The following is a 17061-nucleotide window of genomic DNA, read 5'->3' on the forward strand; positions in this document are numbered from 1 at the left end:
TTTAATTCATCACAGCTTAAAGTTTACTGTTACAAATAACTGCCATATAATTTGAGGATTATCAAATTTTAAAATGTACCACAGATTAAAGCAAACTAAGACATTAAAACTGCACTTGACTTTTACTTTAGGGAAAGTGCAGGAACAAGAAGACTAGATAAAAAGCCTCTATTACTTGTAAAATGTAAACGGTTTTCAAGTAATGATAACTGCCTGTCACCATAAACAGTTTCTAGCATGTATATGTTACACGATGGAATGTAAACAGAAGCTAAAAAATGAAAATCTCTGGCTGAAATGTTGCATTGTAAAGAGTGCTCTAATGGTACCACTTAACTACAGTGAAGGTGCATAAGTGTCCTATACAAGGTTGCATAATGAGTAAGTAAATCTAAATTTTCAAGGGGCTTTTAGTCCTTTCATCTTTCAGGAGTTATTACCAAAGAGAGCAGTGACCTAACTGCAGAGTGACATCTTGGCTTTAAAACAAAAACTAAAGTGAAAGAGGGGAAAGGGACAAATTTGGAGGCGCTTTAGTTGAAAGGGAAACGAGCCTGGAGCCATTTAGGGACTTTTTGTTGGTCCAACTGGTCAAGGACACAGGTGTTAGGAAGTGCCGAGTCCCCATGGTCAAACAGGGAAAATCTGAACCCTGTGCTACTGAGAGCGCACAACTGGCCAAACTGAAACCTGATTTATTTGTCTGACTTTGCTGTACGAGGCAATCAAAGAACAGGGTTTTATACATTTAAAGCAGGCTGTAATAATGGCAAAGAAAAGCAGCTAAAGTATTTCTACATATCAGATGGCATACATGAAGGAAACTTTGGATCAGAAATGAACACCGTGAATAGTTTAAAAACCTGTTTTAGAGGAAACCAGTTTCATAAAGCCTCAAGGCCAGGAAGTTGTAATTATAACCACCAAGGGATAAATGCCATCAGCAGTTTCCCACCATATTAACAGTGCTCACCATTGAAGCCAGCGGCATGTCAAAAGTAACAAAAACCATCCTAATCCTTCAATTGGATTCATGGATCGCAGCCCATTCTGGAGCCAGCTGCTGCTCTCTGTCAACCTCTCGCCTCCTCTCTCTCCACTTCCACTGTGAAACACACATCCACGTCGTCCTCGTTGTTCAGTTCAGCCGATGCAAAGTCAGTCAAAGAAGTCGAGCGACAGCTACAACACTCCCATGTTATTTCACCATCAAAACTTGAACTTCAATCAGTCTGCAAATGCCTATTCCAGCTGACAGGATCCGGGTTACCCGCCGCGTCCTGCAGAGTCCGATCACAGCTTCTCTTTGAGCCGGGACGTATCTGCGTCCTGTCCTGCTGTTCCGACAGTCAGCGGTGAACCTACTCACTGAGGCGCCCAGCCTGCTTGCATTTCACACACGGACTGGCCTGAAGTCATAGCAACCAGGAGGATCCTGCCTCATTGTGTTGGGCAGGAAAGAGGAGGCACCAGAAGAGGTTGATCTGAATATTAGGAGGTGGAGCTTTTGTGGCAGCTTTCAGGGAGCTCCCTGGTTTGAACAAGCATCCTGGTGCTTGTGGTGATGCCAAATGGTCTTTAGTCTCAACAGGCTGCTCTGAAGTACAAATAAACTATCAACTCCCTGCTTGTGAATCAGACACACTTTCTGTTTTCTCTTCCCTCCCCCAAAGGATTTTTTCCCCCGATTAGCCCTGTTTGTAGTGCAAGCAAATTGCAGTTTGGATACTTCGTTTTTTACTCTTATTTGGACGTCATTATTCTTTGCCATCTTCAATCGTTGTTTTGCTTTAGAGATCCTTAAACAATACCAGGGAACTGAGTCAAAACAAGGAAAGAAATTCCCCAATAATGACCAAAAGGGAAATCCCCTTTGTTTACTTGCTTGTTTCAGCACATTCAAAATGCTGCTTATGCCAAGCAGATAAGCTCGAGCGGGCGCACAGCTTCTTAAAAAGAAAAAGGCTCAAAACTTTCTAGATAAAGTAGATTAAGAGAGAATTAGGTGTTGTGGCAATCCAGAGATTGTTGGGGTTGTGTGAGTTTACATTAGCTGCTTTGATTTTTTTCCAGCATCTCAGGATATTTGGGTTTTAGGCTAAAGATCAAACAAAAGTTGTAATTGGCACTTTTGCACACTGAATAAATCTAATCAGATTATTATAATTAGCATAACAATAGATACTGACTACAAGAACTATACAACAGTTGGTAACAACTATAAACATTATAGTCAAAGAAATGCTTTCATTACATTTATCTTAGTAATTACACTGCCCATTAGTTCTTCAGTCAGACCAAATATTGATGAGCCACAATAATAAAACCACCCAAACATAGATCTTCTTGTTACAACGCCTGCAACACAATGTTTTTTCTGGATTACTTTGAATCCTGGCATTCACATAGAAGCTTCAAGTGTACACACAATGGTTTGATGACACTCCCCAACAAGCACAGCTACACACCCCGCCATGCCGCAAAAGCTGGTGCTGATTTAGTTCCCAAACTCCACAGACCCCAATCTGATCAATCATCTGAAGGAATGAACCTAAACAGGTCCTGTCAATGGAAGCCAAAACCTGCTACCAACAGGACTCAAAGGATCCAATAGCACCATCCTGGTACCAGACAACACAGACATACTCAGTGATCCTATGTTTTGGTAGCATAAGGAGGACCTGGTGGCAAACACTAAGCTGCTCAACTCATTTCTGCCCAACTAATTATGTTTACAAGCTTTACCTCGGGCCTACTGTGTAAACCTGACCTGAGCAGTCTCTGTTATAAAGCAACTCAATTTGGGAACTGAGACTTGTGCAGCAGGTCTAGTGGGGGCCAGTCAGGTTAATGATATCAAGCACTGGGCTTGCCCACACAGCCTTATCTTATCACTGTAGTTTGTAGCATCAACCTTGGCCTGTAAAGAAGAAAAATCATTAAATGGGAAGGGATTGTATTAAAGTAAGTGGTTACAAAGAGAAAAGTAGTGCCTTCCCTGCCCCCCCATTACTCACTGTGCCCCTGCGACTACCTTTATGCAACTGATAACGACTTCCCTTGATCAGGAAAATTGATTAACGATGGGAAAACAGCGTGCACACTGACCTTCCTCAAAGCTTGAATACACACCAGCTTAAGCAGAAAAGCACACATAACGTGTGCTTAACCAGGAAATAAAAGCTGAGAGAAACTCCACGTTAGTCAACACACGCCACAGGTTAACCCAAAGCCATTGAATTTGTTATGATCAAGGCCCGATGACAGCCCCAAACGGCGGCACAAAAAGAAACCAAGGCTTAGAGCTTAAAGTGAGAGAAGGGAGTTAAAACCAAATGAACACAAGACTCCTGATACTTTACCCCAACCCAGCAATCCTCACAGCAAGTGCACTAAATTATTTTCACAGTCATGTTTCCAGAAGATCAAAGAAATTTATAAATAAATAAATAAATAAATAAATAATTAAATAATAATAATAATAATACTCTCACTTTTCTGTATATGACTGCATTGGATAAATAAACTAACCATAACCATTTATGGTTGGTTTATTGTGACTAGTGACTGACAGTATTTGATTTACTTTATTATTTCATCTCTAAACAGAAAATATAAAACAGGATTTACTACTGAGAAATGTAAAGTATTAACAACAGTTCAAAAACTAAACAGATCAACACTTCAACTCAGATTTAATGCACATGTGCCAAATATTTGCCATTTTTAAAAAAGCAATCATTTGATTAAAAAAATGACCCAATTTTTTTCTTCACTGCAGCTAAAAACCAAAAACATAATTTTTTAGACCAAGAAAAGCAGTAAAAAAAAAAAAAACCTCATATCTTCCACTGCACTTTGACCAATCAACAGGCCTCTCACCTGACTCTCAGTTAATGTTGGTGTCGGTGATTCAGGAATGTCCGTGTCCACGTTCAGCAGGTCCCAGCTGCGCCAGGATGTAAGACGGACAAAACGAACCATTTTCCACAGGGAAAAAAATTAAATTAAATAAATAAGACCCCCGATTTGGGAAAAAAAGGTCCTGAGTAATCAGAAAAGCACGGGCACTTTCAGTAAATCAGGAATTCATTTCCAGGAAAGCACACTCCGGACAACAGTGCAAGCAGAGTGAAGCATCACACTTTCTTCTCTTGCATAAGTCTCACACTGTCTGCCTAAGCCTGCAGGTACTGTGTGCTGAAGACCAAAGGTCACACAATCACAGTCATAAAGGTGTGTGTCTCTGCCCTGCAGAAATCTCCTCCTCTGGGCATTAGGGGAAGTCCTTTGTCTTTCCAGCACACGAACACGCCTCCTCACCCTTCTCAGGTTTTGGCACCTCCCACACCATATGAGGAATTGATAATGGACTCTTAACAGCTAACATAATTACTGTAATCCTACAAAAGACTTTAATCGTTAAAAGTATTGAATGAGCTAGTTTCAGCAGCTAATAGATCTAATAGGTACACACACACCATTACCGTGACTTTTTACAAATAATCCTAAGAAGCCACAAATGCTAACAATTAGTCTGAAACGTATTGATAGCTAAAATGTTACAAAATAACAAATTTCTACTGGAGAATGCCTAAAGATTATTTTTTTTACTATCAGTGAATCTATCAAAATATCAGCGTCCTTATTGCGCACTAATAGGTCAAAAGGCAAGGCCATTCAGTCTAAATACACCTTAAACTTCAATCTTCTCAGATTAAAGGAACTTAAATTATAATATATTTGGCTGATCTGGCTGGAAAAATAATTTTACTAGAACGAATCAAACAATTCATTATCCAGAGAGGAATTACAACTTAAATCTACAGTAAGATGTCTGTTTTTTAATAAGATATAAACATATATAGTGATTTTACATTAACTACCTATTAGCTAGAGCTGATGTCATGGATGAAATGGCACCGTGTGCACACAAGAGATCAAAGTCTAACATTCATAGTTATCAGGTCAATCAGAAGCACTTCTCACCCTATTTTTTTTTTAAACAAAGCCCTCATGTTTCTGTTCAGTTCTTAAGATCAATCCAGCAGTAATGACCCTGTGTGGCCGCTGCTGATTGAAGCATCGTCATTCAGACTGATTACTTTGTTAGATCAAAGCTGCCCCGTTTGCAAACTATCATACAGGTCAGACACTGAGAGACGAATCCTTGATGTGAAAGTCTGAAACAGCACCACATTAACATCCACAGCTGTGTAACACGGGGTCTGAAACACACTGTATGACCTAATTTAAAAGGAAATAAATAAAGACAATTGCTCCTGTCAGTTTCTCTTGAATTTCAAAACAAACAAGCACACTGAGGGCACTGTATGAGTCGATTCCTGCAACACGAATACAGTAACAATAAAACACACTCAGATGACTAAAATGTGTAAAAGTAAAAGGAGACATGCCATTACTCCCAATTCTGTGTGATCAGCTGACAATTAGTCTGTCTACATCATCAAGTTTCTCAAGCCCTGAAGGCTTTTTTTGGCCTTTTGTTAGCTACAGCAATTCCACAGTATTTTCCCAGCCACCCGTCTGTTATAAAACAACATTATCAACCGTGGCGGCACGGTGAATACCAGACTGTTACTCTAACAACCTTAAGACAAAGCTGGGAGTTTTTCTTCCTTTTGGAATTACTGTAACTAATAACTGTAAGTGAGCCAAACCTACAACACAAGATTTCCTTTCTTTTTTTCCTTCTATCGGATAATAAAGTAGCAAATCGTTACACTTGAGAGGATACAAGCAGTCTTCATGAGTGGATATGAAACATGAGGGTCACCAGCATTATTAAACAAAAAATATCCTGTTTGAAATACACACTTAACAGATTAGATCAAGGTAATACTCTCCACACACGGTCCACAGGAGAAGGGTTACTCAATATAAAACTGGCAAAATATCTAAAGTCAGCAAACGCAACATAAGGCAGTGTAGTGGTTTACACATCCGCCTAACAAGCCCCTGGTGTGATCCCAGGAGGAGACACAAATCCCTACAAACCAAAAATCTGACAAGTTAAATTAGGTGCTACTCTCTGGGGCGAGCCCTTGTGAATATAGAGAGCTGCTTTTTCTTTAAACATAAGATGAGGAAACTCAAAGCCTCTTGTGGGTTAAAACTGAGAACAGAAATGTAGTATGAGACATCATGTGTCCAGCACATATAAATATTGGTATTAATATTATTAAAATAAAGCATTTTAATGTGTTAATTAAATTTTTTCCTGCAAAACTGTGTTAGACATGCAATTTTTGTATGCACAAAGGTAATCTTTGAACTCCAAACTAGGATGCTTGTTTATATTTTGGATCGCTGCATCAATCATTTTCTTTTCTTATTAATTAGTCATCAGGCTGTGATGTGTTAAAGAATGATACAAAGAATTATAAAGCTCTAAAAATGTTGCTTTACACAGTTTTTTTTAATAGTGTCAGCCTTGCAGACTATGTTCATGGCAGCTGTGGCTGCAAGCACAGAAGCCCGACCCATCAGCTGTTCAAATATTATGTTTATGGAGCGCAGCCACTCAGGAGAGAGTTAAAGGACGCATTGCCTTAAAGGGAGAGGAGATAAATCGACTTAAGACAGTGAATAAACTGAGCTGCACCCAAGCCCACTACACAATAAATCAGGATTATTTGGATCTGTGAATCATGTAAAACTACTCTAGTAGAAGCCGGTAACAAAAATACAGAGCTGGTAATGAGCACAACATGTTTTAAAACGTCAAGTTTCACCAAAGATAGCAAAAATATTTACAAAGAGAAGCCAAACGTGTCAAATCTTAAATGAAAGTGCTCGGATCTTGGACTGGGACAACAAATTTCACCAGAAGCTCAGTACCAGCTTCTTCTCCAGGTTCTTCTTCTGTGTCACAAAAGGATTACCAAATGTTTTTCCTAACGTGAGGGCAGAGTGCATTATGGGAGGCCAGAGCCCTAAAACACATATGGAGGATCTATTACCCGACACCAGCTCCCTTTGAAAGCTAACGCAATCCAACTGCAAACTGTAAACCGAACCCTGACACTGGATTTGCGATCTCTTGATAAAATAATAGTGTTTAAAGTTGAAAGATTTTCTAATTCTTGTATTCAGCCTGAATCACACCCAGCCAGAGGCGCAGGGCAAACTACCAGAGGTCAGCCGCTTCTGTGTTGTATTTACAGTTCTATGGCAACAAATGGACTTTATATTACAACCGTGAGAACACTAATCAGAGTTATCATCATCAATCATGTTTTTCTGACAGTAACAAGGTCCTGGAACATGACTGCCTTATCTTTATGAGAGCTGTAAAAGTGAAAGATCACAGGTTCTGTTGTAGGGAAAAGGGAAGACAAGAACGCTTGCGACTCTGACTGCATCTCAAAGCTTCTGTTTAACAGTGAGAGGAACATTTTAACATTTTTAAAGTTTTCTGTTTGCTCAATTTTAATATCAATCTGGGCACTAACCCTTGGGATTAATAAGGTCACCTTACTAAATAAATGGAGAAGGGTCTTAGCCTCCAGAGATTTTAATTTAGTAAAATTATGTAACTACACTTTGTGAAAATAACCCTACAACCAAACAAAAATGAATTCTCTGGACCTCAGGTCTTCTGCAGGTCAGAAGGCACCCTTAATCAAAAGGGATGTGGTGCAAAAGGTGCAAAGAGATAAATAACTGGCAAATGGTGCAATTAAATGCATGCCTGAGGTTGGTGACAGGGCTGCATGGAAACTATCAGCAGGGCTGGATTGCATCTTTCAGAATCGGCGTCATAAAACAATCATTCTCGATCACGAAAGCTATTTCTAGCCTATCACAAAAGTGCCAGGAACCATAAAATATAGGAACCATGTGATAATAAACATGAAATGCCTCATTTAGACAAAAGGTTAACTCTGTCGAGAAGGGACAGGGTTTGGTCAGTTTTGCTCTGAAGCTTTGCACAAGCTGATGTCGTGCTGTACTCAGATACGCAAGTGTTGAACAGTTGGCGCCCAAACTGCTGTCACAGGAGGCTCCTCAGTGCTCAAACAACGCTCCAAGCTAAAGCTGTCTTAAATTACCCGCCACTAACCAAAGTGAATGACAGGGTTTCCTCCCTTTCTTCTAAATCATTAAATTGGCTTCCCGTTTCCAGAAAATAGAAACTGTGGTGCTGTGTCAGAACTGTTAGGGAAGATGAGAAAATGTTTACCACTCTGTTGCATCATCAAATAAGGAAACCGGTCCATGTAATTCTGAAACTGTTTTATTTCCACTGCATTCCTGCTGAATATAAGATTACAGTTTCTCAGCAGGCTGGCGCCAGCTTTGCCATATTGTTCCTTTGATAATGCATCGAATGGCATCATTGTGGTTTTGCCAGGTCTAAAAATGTCTGAACAACAGTAGATAATACAATTTTCTCAGAACTGTATATATTACAATTTTCAGCATCAGTGTTACTTTTGCACGTATACAGGTGATACACTAATAAACCCCCATATCAACACAACTAGATGGCCATCCACCTTCACCACCTTTCCTCTTTAGCCCACCTCAGTCCATTTTACACCAGCTTGGACACAGATAAGATGATCTTGTTTATTTAGTCTGAACTATGAACTCTAGGTACACCAAGAATCTGTGTTCACCGACAATGCTTTTCAGATGTGCTTCTGAGGCCATGCAGGGATTTCCATTACTGACTCAGGCCTGTTTTTAATTTTAAAGTTCTGCCGGAGGGGCTGAAGGTCAGAGTCATTCAGGGTCAGTTTTCATCTTTGTCCCTCATGTGAAAGGTTTTCCTTTTGGTACCTATTATAAAATATAAATAAAGAAATTCCCATATAGTTATGCCAATTAAAAAAAAAACAAACAAACTTCAGACTCTAAACACTTATTCCACTACTCAAGAGGAGTGTCTTAACATTTTGAGATAAACTGCTGTCTTCTGGTAGAGCTCTGCACCTTACTGCCACCCTGAGGACTGCACTGGGGTTGTCACTCTCATTACTCTTTCAAATTCAGCGTAAATAAGGCTGAGAAGCATGAGCCAGCACTGTGGGTGCTGAAGCTCAGTAGTAAAAGTCATGTAAAGAACATAATTTACACAGAAACGTAAAATATTCCACTGTCCAACAGGTCAGACTGTATGACTAAAACTGCGTTACTGAGCAACCTCCAGTGTTTATTTCACAGCTTGATGACTCGTCTTCATGACTTACCTTCACAGATTGCCCATAAAACGCTTTAACCAAGCCTCTACCCGTTGTGCTGCCCAAGGCAACAATGACATCTGCTCACAGCGCGTATACGAACACACACAATCAAACTCGACTCGACGTGTTGACTTGCCTCAAGGATGATTAGCAACCAATGTTTGACGCAACTTAAAAGACATCTGACAAAGCAAAACTGACTAAACTTGAGTAAACTACAAATGTAAACTACAGTACAAGTAGTATGTGACAAATCTCACTACATTGGTTCAGGATATGGGGTTACTCTCATCCAGTACACAAAGACTAGATTGGAAAGTGATCACCACATTATGGGAAAACTTGAATATCTGCTTATCACAAACAAATAAGACAATACAAGTCACCACTCATACTATGTTGTTCAGAACATCAGTCAAAGCATTGTTATGGAGAGACGGCTTATAATTCGTTTTTTCTAAATAGCATTAACTAGAAAATCTTATTTAAAAAAATCTTTTGAATTGTGTTATCTTCACTTTTAAGAGCAAATCAAGGCAGCGCGACCAGATACTGCACCAGATGATGCCGATTACGGTTTCAGTCATACACACATATACAGAAATATCTAATCAGCCAATCACATGGCAGCAACTCAATGCATTTATGCACGAAGACGTGGTCAAGACAACCTGCTGAAGTTTAAATCGAGCATCGGAATGGGAAAGAAAGTGACTTTGAACGTGGTATGGTTGTTGATGCTAGACAGGTTTTTCTGAACAGTTCAGAAAATGCTGATATGCCAGGATTTTCCCACAGAACCACAGACTGGTCCTAAAACGAGTGGCACTCCTGTCAGCTAAGAACAGGAAAGTGAGGCCAAAATTCACACAGGCTCACCAAAGTGGCACAGTTTGGGCCCTTTAGTACCAAGTGAAACACTACCTGATGATTGTTGCTGATCATGTCCATCCCTTTATGACCACAGCGCATCCATTCTTCTGATGGCTGCTTCCAACATTGTAACCCAACATGTCGCAAAGCTCAAATCATCTCGAACTGGTTTCTTGAACACGACCATGAGTTTACTGTGCTCAGATCACCAGATCTCAATCTGCTGGAGCACATTTGGGATGTGAAACTACTGCTACTACTAGCAAAGTGTACCTAATAAAGTAGCCAGTGAGTATATCTTAATATATTTATGATTTTTAGACTCTTGGCTAGACAAAATAGGCCACTGGCCTCTCACCCAAACAGCAGTTGTCCAGTAAAAAGAATCATAATGCCAAGGTATTTTTTCTTTTAAAAGGTTCATTCATCACTGTCACATCCGCTGAAGGCATTCCCACATTTTTAAGCAGCATCTGCATGCGATCACAGTTTAACACAACTCAGCTCTTTATGGGATTTGGGGACCTTTCTCTTCTCTGCACAAGCTCCAGACAGAAAGTGTTGGTACTTGTCTTTTAAGAACAAGACCCTTAATTGATGATCAGTCGGCTCTAAATTCAGTACAAGACAAGCTTTCCAAACAGAGACATGGAGCTAAGCTAGTTTGGAGAGACAGTTGTTTCACGTGGCAAAAATCTGTGGTTGCAATTAGAAATAACAGCCTGACTTTGCCTGAAATGAAAAGCCCATTGTTTCAAAAAAATCCAAAAGGTTCAGGGAGAAAAATCTGCTACTGTTATTGTGAAGTATATCGAAAGTTTGGGACATGTCACAACATTGCACGGGTGGGTGTTTAGTGAGCAGCGTCGCTATCTGATTACATTATATTAGGTTCTGGGAAGCTGTTAGGAACATTTTTCATGATTTTTTACAGACTAAACAGTGTTTCAAGCAATAATCAAAAACATTTCACAGATTAACGGATGATTAGACACAGTGCCAACGCTAAAGCCTGACTAATGTCTATTTGTGCTAAAAATCAAAGTTTGCATGCTTAAAACTGTTTCGAGAGCTACAGCAAGCACATTATTTGCCACAACTTGAACCCGATGACCGTCTGCACCATTTCCAAGCTGCGTGTTTGGCAGCCAAGTGGATCGGGATCCTGCAAGCCTCTATCGGCCTTTTAGCATCACTCATCAGTAACAAAACAGGCGCTTCCTGGTGCTGCAGGAAGAGCTGAAGTAGCAGAGAGAGTTCCTGAGTGACTCATCATCATGTGAGATTCAAAGTTTTAGTCAGCAGCACGACGCGGCGTGCACATACATGCATGTGTGATCATAGATGCATGAAGAGCTGGCAGAAGATTTGAGTCTGGCAGAAGGCTCAAATAGATTCCCAAGATTCTGCAGTGCCGATAACGCTAATGGAAGACAATGAGGTCATAATGAGATCATGATGAGATACTAGGAGCCCATGGACAACAGAAACAGGTGATATGGAAAATGATAAAGCTTGTGGCGCAAAAACAAAACAAAAAAAAAGATGAAGGGCGTGTCTATGTGCAATGTGTCGTTCACAGAGGTGGTGTTCGAATCTAATCGTTTTCAAAATTTAACCCGTTTGTCCCAGACGTAACTCACCAACAGATCTATGCTTTCGCGGCGTCCGAGAGATCCATGCTCCACCTTCTCACTGCCTGGCGCGAGGATGTAGGGGCTCTGGACTCCAGGTGGCTTCATGTTGGGCAGGCTGAGAGACCGCAAGTCCTTCACGCCCTGCTCCACCTTCAGCTCATCGCCTGGCCGAGCTACACAAAAAAAAGAAAAAAAAGTTCAAGCTGTTTGGAAGAAATACTGGAAAACTCTTAAGTCATTATTTATCTTTTATAGCAGAAAAAAATGCCAAAGAGTTTTCTCTTCAAACCAACTTTTGTTCTGAGTTTGGACTTATTTTGAACTCCGACCAGCACCCAGCAGTATGGGGTGTGATGGTTTTCCTTACATTTTTACAGCCTCTTAAAAACACAGTAGACGGGTTAATACAAATCAAAGCTTGGGCTTAAATTAAACCTGCAGTAGTGCGTTTTTTGGGTCACTTTGGGGCAACGGAAACTTCCCGCCTTCTCACCTTTCAAGTAAATATCTTAGAAATCATGCAACAACAAAAAAAAAAAAATCCTGGTGAAAGTGCTCACTTAAAGAGAAACTGAAATACTAGTTCTAACTAAATTCATGTTAAAGCTCAGGAGAAACCGTGATTTAACTTCAAGTGTTTACAGGACCAGAACAACATAGATTCTCAGACTTCATGGGACCGAACAGCTGTGAACTGTTTACCCTTGACCTCTGTATATTTTTGAGACTGTATGTAACTCCAGTCTGTGGTCAAGAGGTGAGAGAGTGGGAGGGGACAATTTCAAAGAAGAGCAATTACTCGTGGTACTGGATCTCATTATGAGCGGCTCTAATGGGCCTTTCATCTAAAAGTGAAACAGCGGAGAAGGAGCCATTTCACCCAGTTTCCACCCTGGAAAAAATTAGGGAAAGTCTAAAGACTCATATTGCTCTTTAGTCAGTGAAATTTGTGAGAATTTTCATGAGACTTTTGGAACAAGATTAAACAGATCAGTGACACATTTTCCACGTGTAGTTTTAATCACTTGTATATTACAAAAGACGCAGTCCACTCCTTTTTCCTGCTTGTCAGAAACACGGGTGTGAGAGGAAACTGGCCAGCCTCATTCGTCTCGATTAACCATTGTTACAAAAGGCGCAGAGGTAAGAACAGTGCAACATCTAAAATACTGCTGCAGAGGACGAGACTGCTCGGTTTCTAGGAAAAACAACAAAAGCTCCACTTTTCCTGTGGGCCATTTCATTGTGCTATTGAAATTTATTTAAAGAGGTTTCTTACAGTCTTTTTTTTGTCCAGCAACTGAATAACTGACCAAAATAAATATCCTAAACAAGCTGCGGACCCGCAGTTATGTCGGCTATTTTAAAGAAAAGGGGAAATAATTTGATTTGTTGATTAGATTTGCGTGATCTTTATTTGTTTTACAGAATCTCATGTGATCAGCTCATGAATTTGAGACAAAATTCAGTAGTTATTTACAGGTGAAGGGCTGCAAAATGCATCAAAAGAATGCATTTCTGCAATTAAAGGGAGGGCATTTGGCAACATTTGACTTTGTTCTGTGAAAACGGTGGCTAAAATATGAGTTAAATATTCTAATATTGTTAGCTTTACACTAATAGATGGAATGGGTTATTACAAAAAATAAATCAACCTGGGACAAAATTTTTACTGATTAGGATTTTAAAAGTATTGTACAAGACATGGATTTTGGTTGCTTCAATCATATCACAGTGAAATAAAGCTTCTGTGTCTTTAAGAGAAACGTATACTCAGGATTCGTGTGAGGGGTCACAGTAAGTATGATGTGGAAAAATTACAATAGTGCTCTTTTGGCCTCTGTCGTGCTGATGATTAGTGGGTTTTTGTAGAGGACCTTCAAAATGAATCTGATAATTGAATACCATATTCTTCACTGCTGTTCCTGAACCTTCATCTGCCCTTAAACTCTCTCTGTGTTTGGATCAGGCCAGTTTCTCTTTGTAATAAAACACAGCCATAAATTTTAATCTTGCATATCTAAAAATTTTTCACTGCTGAGAAGTTGTTTCATCTTCTGCAACAGTTGACAGCGATAAATCGGCCACAAGCGCTATTTGTACGAATCATGACTCATAATTTGACATCATTTAAGTGCTTGTTTGGTTTTACCTTTCACTTTGAGGTAGTGTCCTCCAAAACGGTAGGCCTCGAAGTTGAGGGACAGTGGCGTGTTAGACTGATCGAGGAACAAGTCCACCCGGGACAACTCAATGCCGTTTCTCTCAAACACAGGACCTAGAACCTCTCTGGTAAGATATGACAAAGAGAAATAAAATGTAACTATCATAGAAACTGTTTTTAAAAAGCTGTTAATTCCGGATTTAACACGATGCTCACCGCAGTGTTTTCTTTTTCATAGCAGGTACAATTTCTGTGTTTATGTCCACATTGAGGTCAAACTTGAGGCTGAAGCACTCCTTACTGGGGTCCTGCAGGAAGAACAGAGGGACTGAGTTTACACAGGTGGGGCGGGCTGTCCGGCTGTATGCAGGCTCTCAGCAGAGCCACAGGGGGGCTCCTTCATACTACACTGCCTGGCTCAGACAAAGAACAGCCTAGAAGGTGCTATCACGCCATATCTTGGTACAGAGAAAAATGGCAGCTGCTGTATTTCACAACTCTTTGTCTGTATCATATAATCTTGCTGGACTCCTTCCAAGAGCAGAGCATGGGTTAAAGTGTTTGCGTGACATCTTACATCAGTGTGTCGTCTCCGTGGTTTCTTTTTCGCCAGCTTCATCCCCACTGTTTTACGCTCCCTGCAAAACAGTCAAACACATCATCACCCCTAACATGAAGCAGCCCTTCAAAAAAGCCCAACATATGAGAAAGTGCCCTCTTCATGTGTCTGCATCAAACATTTTAATGAGATCTGACAGGCGACATGCTTTATGGCTCCAATTTATCCTATAGCATGCAGGGAATAAAAGAGGAAAAGAGGCAAGCAGGAGGAAAACTGGAACACTGGTATGACATAACAGAGGGTTACTGACCCACGGTCACTGCTCCCTTCATCCTCTTCCTCCAGGTCCGAGGGGGGGCTGGTCCGTGGGGGACAGGAGCGTGTGGATACGTTCCGAGCCAGGATGGAGGCTAAAGGTTAACAAATCATAGCAGTCATTCTCTGTGTTGTTTCACAACTAAGTTAACCTTTATTGTAACAAATTTTAATTTGCATTGTTAATAAACGGAAAAGTGGTAGTTAATTCAACTTTTCTTAAAAGTTATTTACTGCAAAAGAATGAAAAGATCATTTTTCTGGTTTGTACATCACTGTCTGGATGATTATTGTACAATTCTGCTCTCAGTCTATGTAAATGGTAACAGTTTTTACTTCAGATATAGAACAAAAACATAGCATCCTTCGACAAACAAGGAAGTTCAGTGACAGTTACCTGCAGTTCCTGCATTTCCACTACATGGTGGTTTCTTTTTGCAAAGACATACAAAACTAAACTAAACAAATCCCTGCACTACAGATCACATCTGGCTTTGGCACATTTCACTACATACCGCATATCACTTTGGGTCTGAGATAAGTTTAGCGAGCTATGTTGAGCCTTGCTGTGTCATGAAAATGACTCTTTATATCTGTTTAAATCACTGTCGTAACTTATTAATTCGTCCATTCACAGCATGTGTTAAAAACGATAGATTCTCTTCTATATGGGCACGTTGTTCCACCGTACATTTAGGGATGCATCCCTACAAATTTCCATTCAATTCAATTTTATTTATATAGTGTCAAATCAGAACAACAGTTACGTCAAGGTGCTTTATACTGTAAGGTAAAGGGTTGGACGGTTTCTACAAAATACCTGACTGAAACTTTGCTGGCACAATTTAAGCCAACACTGTGCATAGAGTGGAAGACAAATTTTCACTTCAATAAAAGTAACAACGCTCACTCAAATCACAAAATGTGCAAATGTGGAATTTCACGACAAACACACGTTGAGCTGTGCAAGAGGAAAATGATTTACATGATCTGCCTTATTTAGACAATAACAACAACTCTGAGTCCTTGACATTTACGCAGTGACGGCCTGCAGCGTCATCCTGCTCAGGGAGGGATACCAAATAAAGCAATCATGCAAGTGTACCTTGAGGTTGCAAGTCAAATCGGGGGTGCCGGTCAAAGTGCATGTTGTCTGAGTTCTCTGAATGGCAGCGTGAGTCACATGACTCACACAGGTGGAGGGGGCTTTTGCTATTCAGGTCTTGACAGTCTGGGTGGTGGCAAACCTAAACACAGAAAGCAAAAGAGGGGGAAAAAGAGAAAGTCAGAACAAAATAACTGCCAGGGACAAAGTCTCTGCATTAAAATACAAAAACAATTTAAATGACTCGGTCAAAGTAAAAAGGGCAAAACAGTCACACACACTTGGAATAAACAGCTCCCTGCCTGACTATTGTTTCAGTTACAATTAAAATGACCACAGAAGCTGTTGTGGGCATTCCTGCGGTTTGGTGACTCCCACCTTCCCACCATCTGTCCCTCAGCGGCATGACAACTAATTGAGTTAAAGTCAGTTTTACAGCGCATGTGCTGACATAGGACCAGCTTGCCCTGACCTAATCCTTACTGGTATCCCCAGAGGTGAAGCAACAAAACTGACCGCAGGTCAGCAACCGCAACACTTCCAGGCCAGAGAGCTCAAGAAGCTCCATAGCTGATGCAACATGCAGCAGAAGGCTGCAGGATTAAAGGATCTCCTGGCCCAGACACATACACCCACCCCGCGTCAACAATGGACGGCGAAGCACTGGGGGAGCTCTCCGTGTACACCTCCTCACTCCACCCTGTGTCCCTCTCACCATCACCCACACCCGGCTCAGGAAGCGTGAATGTATGGGGAGATACAATGGAAGTCCCGCTAATGTACTTCCTGTCATTGTTTCCATGTACTCATGAGGAGCAGTGTGTCTGTGCAAGAGAGTGTAAATATGTGTGTATGTGCACAGCAGAGATTTGAGCACAAGCTAGACAGCCTGGCTTACATGTAAACAACTATAGAAGGCAAGCGGTAGATGCCATACCCATTACATAAGCCTATTTTAGGCAATAATATGCACATAGGCACAATAATATGCACAAAGACAATACATCAATAAAGAAAGGAGTTTAAGAGGACACGATAGACTCAGATTTAAGTACAATGTTCCCAGCCTTGGCACTGTACCCTTACATTGTGCAGATGGGACCTGAACTCTGAGCGGACACTGAAGACCCCAGTAAACATTCAACTTGCCCCCTCTTTGGTCTGCTAATTCACAGTGCAGCCCTGTCAACCCA

The 17061-nt window shown here is 40.6% G+C and overlaps 1 protein-coding gene across 6 annotated transcripts in view; it reads right to left on the reverse strand.

The window, feature by feature from the left end:
* plekhg5b (pleckstrin homology domain containing, family G (with RhoGef domain) member 5b) overlaps positions 1 to 17061 on the reverse strand; it is a 77604-nt gene that overhangs the window by 8819 nt on the left and 51724 nt on the right. For all 6 annotated transcript variants that reach the window (XM_025901541.1, XM_005448394.4, XM_005448395.4 and 3 more), the window contains 6 exons: positions 15869 to 16010; positions 14759 to 14858; positions 14464 to 14524; positions 14103 to 14194; positions 13875 to 14011; positions 11729 to 11895 (listed from right to left, as the gene is read on the reverse strand). In XM_025901541.1, the coding sequence (XP_025757326.1) occupies positions 11729 to 11895; positions 13875 to 14011; positions 14103 to 14194; positions 14464 to 14524; positions 14759 to 14858; positions 15869 to 16010 (699 nt within the window). The remainder of the gene's footprint in view (positions 1 to 11728; positions 11896 to 13874; positions 14012 to 14102; positions 14195 to 14463; positions 14525 to 14758; positions 14859 to 15868; positions 16011 to 17061) is intronic.

This window comes from Oreochromis niloticus, linkage group LG20, assembly GCF_001858045.2.
Source record: "Oreochromis niloticus isolate F11D_XX linkage group LG20, O_niloticus_UMD_NMBU, whole genome shotgun sequence".
Lineage (NCBI taxonomy): Eukaryota > Metazoa > Chordata > Actinopteri > Cichliformes > Cichlidae > Oreochromis > Oreochromis niloticus.